At 44.0% G+C, this 8,696-nt stretch overlaps 1 protein-coding gene across 1 annotated transcript; it reads right to left on the bottom strand.

Annotated features, from left to right (window-relative positions):
• Positions 1-3,207: 3,207 nt before the first annotated feature.
• CUNH1orf53 (chromosome unknown C1orf53 homolog) lies at positions 3,208-8,272 on the bottom strand. The gene is made up of 3 exons (XM_032288627.1): positions 7,648-8,272; positions 4,644-4,745; positions 3,208-3,431 (listed from the first exon to the last, which is right to left on the bottom strand). The coding sequence occupies exons 1-3, from the start codon at positions 7,909-7,911 to the stop codon at positions 3,360-3,362; spliced, it is 438 nt and encodes a 145-aa protein (XP_032144518.1). The 5' UTR covers positions 7,912-8,272; the 3' UTR covers positions 3,208-3,359.
• Between the last annotated feature and the right edge of the window lie 424 nt (positions 8,273-8,696).

Here is an 8,696-nt window from a genome sequence, read left to right as displayed (position 1 = left end):
ATTGGGTGCTTTCAACTCATCCCTGTCCAAACCAACCGGATTTAACCTCTTTGCGGTCACATACCGTTTTAGGTATTTGGTAACGACATGCATTCTACACACACACACACACACACACACACACACACACGCAGACGCACGCACACTGAAGTGTGCACTGAAGCTTTAGAATACAAATTCCTGCTAGGAGGATGTGGTCGTTAAGGATCTCCCAATTCCTTCAGAGTTCATGATTCCTTGGTTAACACTCTCTTTTATGCCTGTAGTGCCAGGAAGGAGAGATGTGAATCTGTGCATTTTGTGTCAGGAGCCCAGCCTCGAAGTTGTTTGTGGGTACAGAGGTCAACTCAGTGCCCTGGGCACCCCAGCACACATCAGAGGATCCAGAGGTCCAGGGTACACTGCACATTCCAGGGACAGCTCAGTCTCTGGCTAAAGATAGCTGCGGGTTCTTCCATAACCTTTTTCTCAGAAATCAGGCTCTTCACAGAGGCTCGTAAAAAGGACGTAGACTTTCTCTGCCCTCCATCCCCCACTTAAATACCTGACTTTTTTAATGAGAGGAGGGGATCGTTTTGGCATCCAGGATTACTTCTTAATTTTGCAGAGTAGTGAAAAAATAGCACCGATTTTTCACTTCTCCTCCATAGACATCCAATCCACAAACTCAAGGCATGACTTGAGTGTTAGAAAAGATGAAATGGCAGGTGTCAGCTAGGAGTGGAGGGCGAGGTTCCTTTTGCTCTAGCCAGGGGCTGTGTGATCTCAAAGTGCTCATAGGAAGACAACACGCCAATTGCCATTTGTCTGGTAGTGAGCTCTCTTCTCCAGCCTTGTCTAAAGGCAAATCTAAGATCTGCAGATTTCTGACAGTGGAACCGTGTGTGTACAACAGATTTTGCCAATGCCTTTGGAGAAGGGGTGCTGTGCTGGAACAAAGACCCACTCCAGGCCCAGAGAGCGCCTCCACTTCTCAGGGCACTGTTTCAAACACACCCTGTTTGGGAGCCTTAAATTTTACTTGAAAAAATAAAAGCCCTTCTCTTCCCTGCTCTCTATAAACAGTGGGGGCAGTGCTGCTTCTTGAAGAGAGAGGAGTGTGCATCATGATCCACCTGCCACGAGAACCACCACTACAGAAATCCATCTTCACACCTCACCCTGGCACAAGATCCCCAGTTTCCGTTGGATCGTTTCACATAAGAAACAATCTAAAAGTCAATTTCAATTTTCCTTGATTTATTACACTCTGGGGCAGAGGGAGTCTCCAGAAACCTTGAAACTCGAGCAGCACCAGAGTGGGTTTAAACTCTAAAGTCTCTAAGCAAGTCTCTATTTCTTGGCATCCACATGTGTTTGTATATACACACCTAATAAGAAACCTGAATTTTACTTTACAATGTGTGAATACAATATAGCTTAAAGCTCTTGCAGCAAGACCCATTTATGTGGCCATATTGTATCGTATGTGGGAGTACCCGCCCCGCTGCCACCCCTAACGTGTTGTTCACATTCATCCCTCTAGAACTACAGCAACCTCAGCCCTCCTTCTGGCTCCAGGAGCAGGGAAGAATATGAGCATCTTTCTTCCCCAGTCTCCGCTGCAGCACCCCAGCGGCTCCTTTGCTTTTGTTACCCTCAAGGCTTGAAGTTCTGCAAGGAAGAATTGCCGAGAAGAATTACAAACGTCCCACCTAAGGGTCCTTCGTGTCGAACACCCTTTCTTTTTTGGCCAGTATCCTACTACAGGAAGTGCACTGGGAGGAGGAAAGAGCTGCCTGGAGGAAGGAGGCATCTTTCCACCTGCTAAGGGGCTTTCTCAGAACAGTCTTACCTCAGACCCCTTTTCAAAATGAACTTCCTTTCTTTGTTCCCCTATTCTCCAGAAAGATGGCACTGTAGACTCTTCTATTCTGAGGGGCTGCTGAAGAAACACTATCCCCCCACACAGAAAATGGCCTTGTTAATCTTCAAATCGAGTAAGAAACATGGAACTAGCTGGTTGCTTCTTGACCAAGAAATGGAAAGTAAGCCAGCTCGTGGGAATCCCTATGCCTTTCTGGAAAACTGCTTCTATGATCACAATGCCAATGCCGATCACCTCTCCTGCTCCTCTCAAAGCAATTTCCAGACAGGACAGCACCAGTCCACAGACACCACTCTTTTACATCATGCTATAACCCCGCAGGGCTCAGGGGCAGCGTTACTTAGGGCACCACGGTTAGAGCACCAGCAAAAGTAGGGCACTGAAAAAACCAACAATTTGGGGAGACATTTTAATAGTTGACATTAAAAAAAAAGACATAATCAAGAGGAAAATTAGAACCTTACTGGGCTTCTTTTCACTTATTTCACCATTAAGAATGGCTTTTATTTTAAATTGAATGTGGGATAAGTTACCAAAACCTTTGTTTGCTTAAGATTCCTAAAACTCTTATTTGGGCCACAGGCAGAACCTGAGGCAGACCTCTGAGATGTCCAAGGACCTTTCAGATCCCATTGAGGGAAGGCTGGGAGTCAGCTCTGAGCAAAGCCAGTCTTCCAAGTGGGTAGCAGCCTCTTTTTTCTGAGCAGCTGCAACTGGAAAGGGCTTCCTGGGGCTGCTATCCTCATAGGAAGCAGAGGTGGTGTAGAAAGAAGCTCCTGGCTCAGGTTAGAGACTGATGCCCAGGGGCATCACCGCAGTGAATGAAATAAGTGTATGGCTAATAAAATGTTCAAAGATAGATTTTCCTAGGAAGTGCCAAAAGAAATACAAGAGGAAAGGGTGGGGTGGGGGGAAGGAAAAATGATCTAAGTGACACATCTTCAGCGGCCTGACCCTCAAGTCAAAATGATTTAAAGCTTTTATTGAAAGAACAGATGGAAGATGAAAGTATTTCTTGATGCAGGATGGCACTTCTTGAGCACTCATATGCTGCACAATATATTATATCAATCTCCGTATAGCTCAAGATATAAATAAAATGAAGAATGTACTAAAGCTCTTCTATTTGCCAGCAACCTCCCTTGGATTGCTAACACTGATGAGAAAACAGTAGGAGAACTGAGGCTAAGAAAAACCAAGAGCTACTAATGTGACCGGGTTGCTACTATTTATTTAATGGAACAGCCATTATTTTCTTTCTTCAACATATGTGACTGATAATGAAGCAAAAAGAAAAGAAAAGAACTATCAATGTGGCATTTCAGAAACACACAAACATTTGTTAGCTTTTTCATTCTATTGATGTTCTTTTAATAAATGTAATTAGGAATATACCAGTGTTCAAGTACCAATAACATAGCAATTCTGAACCAGGGCTTTATTTTTTTTAACAAAATACAAGTACAGTTAGAGAACAGAGATGAAATTGTTGTCAAATATAAAAATATGAATTGAACTGCTTCTTTTTAGATGGGTCTTTAACATTGACTTGACCATATGGACACTGCAGAAGAAATAAAACAAGTTATTATTAAATTATTTAATAATCATCTTGAAAAAGCACACTTCTTATGGTGACAGAAAGAGACTGTTAACAATTTTATATAGGCCATTTGATCTATCAGGTCCTGCAGACTAAGAGAAGAATATTGGCAACCTTGGGCAAATGGTCCTAATTAGGGTCCAGGAAACATTTCCTAAATTCATCCTTCCAACTTTAAGAATTTTACTATCAAAAATCCACTTTTAGAAAAGCTTCAAGTCCTCGATTTACAAAAACTCTTATGCATTTGATTAGAAACAGTTAAGGTCACAGGAACATACATAAAACGGAAGGTTTAAGGTTTAATCCTGGCTACAGCTAATATATGCATTTAGTGTCTATTCTTTAATTATAGAGTGAGCCAGTTATAGCAAATTACACCTTCTTGCACCAAAATACACAACGTGTTCTGTAAACAGAGGTTATTATCTATTTATAATCTTGATCCTATAACAATTTACCTCAGTACTATGCCTTTAAGAACTAATAGTGAAGAACCAATTCCCACTTATTCTTTGCTCATAATAGGGAAAGAGAAATTAGTTTATCTTCATTAGTGAAATAGAGAGGTATCCATTGAAATAAACATTTTAGGAAATGCACAGGCACTACATGTGGGATGATCGAGTTTCACAGTTATTTCAAACACAAACTGGAAAAGAGCCACAGAGAGAACCAGAGAGAGAGAGAGAGAGAAGGAAAGAAGAGAGGAAAGGAAGGAGGGAAGAGGGGAAAGAAGGAAAAAAAATCATTACCTGAAGGAAACCTACCTCTCAATGCTGGGTGAGTTTCTATTTATTCAACTAATAAAGAAGAGGGATATAGTTTGCAACATTCTAGATTTCTTTTCCTGCCCTCTTTGTACTTGCCTAATGGAAACAACTTATTTGAAACCACATGAAAAGTTTTATTGTATTAAAGAGCTCCCATGAATTTCAAATCACAGCATTTCAAGGAACTGATGCTCACAGTGAAACACAGCAAAATTCCATTAACTTTAAAGATCCTACATTGGGTACTAAGGGCTTCATTGTCGTTGGCTAAAGTAGCTTGTGAAAAGTGCACGCCAGTTCTATTTGGCTTTTTTATTGGACTTGTTGTTCAAATAATAAGTATTTACGAAGTTACAGAAGCACCGCAAACTGCTGCTGTAATGCGAGAATTGCTACTCACATGTCTGCAAGCAGAGCCACAACATTCACCTCTTTGCAAGTGGGCAATCTGTGTAAGCACCAAATAGCCAGTAGCTGGATCCACATAGTTTAGCTGGCCAGCCTGAAGTGCAATAAAATGAAACAATTCATTAATCTCAATATTCATCATATCTCCTCACCATAATGTCTACTCATAAAATACTGCAGAAAAATTTAAAACAATATTAAACTTCTTCCCAGCAGTTTTAGTGGCACTTGTAATTAAAGACCAAATGCACTCCAGCATTATACACAATCCAACTTTATGTGACATAAGGAGAAAATATACAGTTTGAGAAAAATGAGAAGTTGATGGAAAAACAAGAACTCCTCTGTACCTAATAACTATGTAGCCACTGCTCTGATATTTTTCATTTGGTTTCTAGGTAACAAGCTTAATAACAGGTGATTTAAATGATTTTAAGAGCTTAAGAGGCTGAAAATGAACTTTCACTCAGAAGTTGCAGTTGGAATTTCAGTACTTAAAATATGTGGATAATGATTTAAACTTACAGAAAAGGTGCTAATCAAAACCAACAGTCCTTATAGAAAAGTATTACCTTTGCTATTATTGAACACTTTCTTTACCTTCATGTGTTACTCCATTGCACATTTTATACTATTTTTTCCTTGTGTTATTAGTTGTGTTTTTAACTGAAAAAAAGTATTGTTTTAACATATTAACACTCACTACTTTCACAAGTTTGATCCAAAGAAACTTATTGTACTATTTCAAATGTCAAGGAAGCATATTCTATCTACATTCAAACATGACTTAAAAAGGTGCTCAAGTATTTTGTGGGAAGGGAAAAGTAAATAACATTTTCTGTGGATTTGGGTCATTTGGGTGATATTACTTAGCCTTGGGTTTTTGTAGAGGAACTTTCCCACGGACTTTTTACATAACCCTTTTACCATGCAGTAACTCAATGCATCAATCTTGTACAGAGCCCTTTTCTTTAAAATACACATGAAACTGGCATGTCTTCTGACAAACACATTTTTGTATGAACCACCAACAACTTCTTCAGTGTCTAACTTACTGGCTGATATCTTATTCTGGTTGAGGTTTTAACCCAATATGTTTCATGAATAAAGTGTGTAGCAAAAGGGCAGGTGCAGTCGCAGTCTAGTCTTACTCTAAGGTATTCCAGCAAACCTAGAGCAGGGCAGGGCAACAAAAATCCAAGCAAGTCCCAAGGCTGGTCTGAGAGCGACTTCCCAAATCCAGGAGGACCACAGAAGCAGATTGCATGAAATCGGGAACACTCAGCACTACCTTAGAATGGCCGATTGTCAGGACCTCACTTCTTTATTTATTTACAAAGCTCGTGTTTGGAGACTTGAAAGAAAAACAAAGAAACGCTAGGAACTCCGTAGCAAGCTTCTTTTTACTTTTCATAGCTTCTGCGAGTCTTCTGAGGGCAATTATCTGGCAACCTGGAAGCCAAACGGATTGCTCCTGCGCATGCGCCTGGTCTACAGCTTTCCGCGTTGATTGAGCACCTCTGAGCTTGCTGGCCGCCCGCACAAACTTAATTTGTCCTCAGTGAATGAGCCTCGCGTAACGGTGGCCACAGGCAAAGATGAGGCAAGGGTGCTGACAGTTAGACTGGAGAGCAGGATGTTCAGTGATGCGCATTGGTACCAGGAGAAACGTAAGAGAGCTATCTGCCTTGAGGCTGGAAGAAGGACCATTGTGAGGAGGCTCTGATGTGCCAAAAAAGAGCAACAGCTTGTTATTTATTGGACTTAATTTATAGTCTCCTGGATAGTCATTTAACCTGTGATACTGACACTGATGAAAGAAGTGTAGATTTTCCTAGTGAGAAAAACTTCCTTTCCTTCCCTGGGCTGATTGAAAGTTTCTTTACATGCCACTGGTGTTTGCTCTAAAGAGAATAAAACTTGTCTTTAATATCCACCATATCTACGTGGTGAAGTGTGAGAACAAATCACATACGTTATTTTTAAAAGGGGAGCATAAACAAGAACAATCAAAAGCTGCCAGTCGCTTCCTGAGGAGTCTTCATTTAGTTTCAACACTTGAAGGGGTCAGACCGACAGTGGATTCTCAGGGCCTACTAAATGTCATTATTTAAATAAGTGAATTTTAGGCAATCTCCGAGATTTTCTTCTCTACCCCTTTGGCTCAAGTCATACTACACCATACTAGTCCCATCAAGTGCTGGACGCACACACAGCTTATTAAACAGGTTCATTTCACACTGCTTTTCGATCTTTATGAAGTCAGTTTCTCTTTTTCTCACTGTTTCTTTTGTAAAGGTAATAACGTAAAATGCTGCCTTTAAACTCACGCAGACCGTGTTAGAAGGCATAAAGGGAGATAAGTTTAGATACTGCTACTAACAAGCCACTGTCAAATCCGCCAAACAGGAGAAAACAGCCCGAGTGTGTAGGAAGAATGCAAACAGCAAACTGTAGTTTCCTCTGCTCCGTTAAGAGAAACGACGAGAAGGCGATGGAAAAATTAAAATGAATGTGTCAGTGTGTTATTTTTTAATCACAAAAATCACTGGATGGCTAGGTGTTCAACTGGCAATGCAGAAGACAACACAGCACACTTGGGACTTGCCAGTCTCTCCACCTTCTCACCGGCTCCTTAACCGCCCCTCCGCAACACACACACCCCACAAAAGAGTGGCGGTGGGTCCCACACTGCGACCGCAGTGCAGCTCGGACGCCGACCGGAAAACACACCACTCGCACTCCAGAGACAAGGCAAACAAACCCTCGGTCTGGAACGCGAACTGTGGCCAGTTTTCCCGCGAAAAGGTCGGGAGTGGAAGCGCGCGTGCGTGCGTGCGTGCGCGCGCGCGTGTCGGAGGCTGAGGTAGGACCGCGGGGGCGTCCAGCAACCTCTCGTTCAGCCGCGCGGCCTGCGGGTCCGGAGAGGCCCGGGATGCGCAGGCGCAGCGGGGCGCGCGGGCAGGAGGGGGCTCGGCGGGCAGGAGGGGGCTCACCGCGCAGGCGGCCGCGTGCAGCTCTACGATTCGCCGCTCCGCCGTGGTTAACTCTTCGCTCCCCGAAGGCCTCGCCGCGGCGTCCGGCCTACCCGGCGCGTCGGGCGCGGAGCCGCCGCCGTTTCCCTCGTTAGCAGAGCAGAGGGTTAAGCTGAGCTGCTGTCGGAACCCAGCGGGGACCCAGAGAGGTGCTGGCGGCGGGGCGGCGGGAGGTCGCCCCCGGAGCGCGGGACCCGCCAGCGCCCTGAGCTGCCTGCCCGCCATGGCGGCCGCGGGCCTTGGGAGGCGGAGCACTCGGCGCTGGGGCCCGGAGGGGCGACCGACGCGGGCCTGGGCGCCGCGAGCCGGTCTCGGGCCGCGCGTGGCCGCCGCTGCGTGGGGTCGGGTCGCGCTGCTGGGACAGCTGGTGGAGGCCCACGGACTGGGCCTTCTGCCTTCGCCACCGGGCCCGCTGCGGAAATAAAACGGGCTTTCAAGGCGGATAACGAGGTTCTAAAGAGCTGCCGGGACGGGGAAGAGCCTGCTGTTTCCCATCTTTGGACTTAAATTCTAATTCTAACCTTTTTTTTTTTTTTAATCCACCCCCAAGGGCTGAAAGGTGGACATTTTTTCTCATGTCAAACTGGACTTGGTATCATTCAGTATAATCTGCACAACTGTTAAGATCCCAGGAAGTGATCAAAAGACCCGAGGTTTGTTAATAACCGCCTTGGGCCTATCCAGAAAAAGCTGGGTGTTTCCAGGTAATATAGAAATAAAGGTGGAAGCGGAGCCTTCATGGCTTCTTTGGCCCATCCTAGAATAAGGGCACACTGAGTAAGAAAAGGTGTTGTGTTCGTGTTGCTGAATATTTACAAAATCCAAACTGAAACGATATTTCCTTTCTGATGGATGAAAGTTATCTTGGTGCTGTCACAGAATTGAATTTAAGAAAATTATCGCAAGCCCAGGAGGTAATCTCAGGTGGTAGGATTAAATTAACACCACTTCCTCTTCCTGCGCCCAGTCTGAGCTTCAAATAAAGGAGGGTACCGATTTTGTTAGTGCCC

The sequence above is a fragment of the Sapajus apella genome, unplaced genomic scaffold (assembly GCF_009761245.1).
Source record: "Sapajus apella isolate SASKATOON/1434 unplaced genomic scaffold, GSC_monkey_1.0 scaffold22, whole genome shotgun sequence".
In the NCBI taxonomy this organism is placed as follows: domain Eukaryota; kingdom Metazoa; phylum Chordata; class Mammalia; order Primates; family Cebidae; genus Sapajus; species Sapajus apella.
The sequence above is the reverse complement of the archived record's forward strand: the minus strand, read 5'-3'. Positions and strand labels throughout refer to the sequence as shown.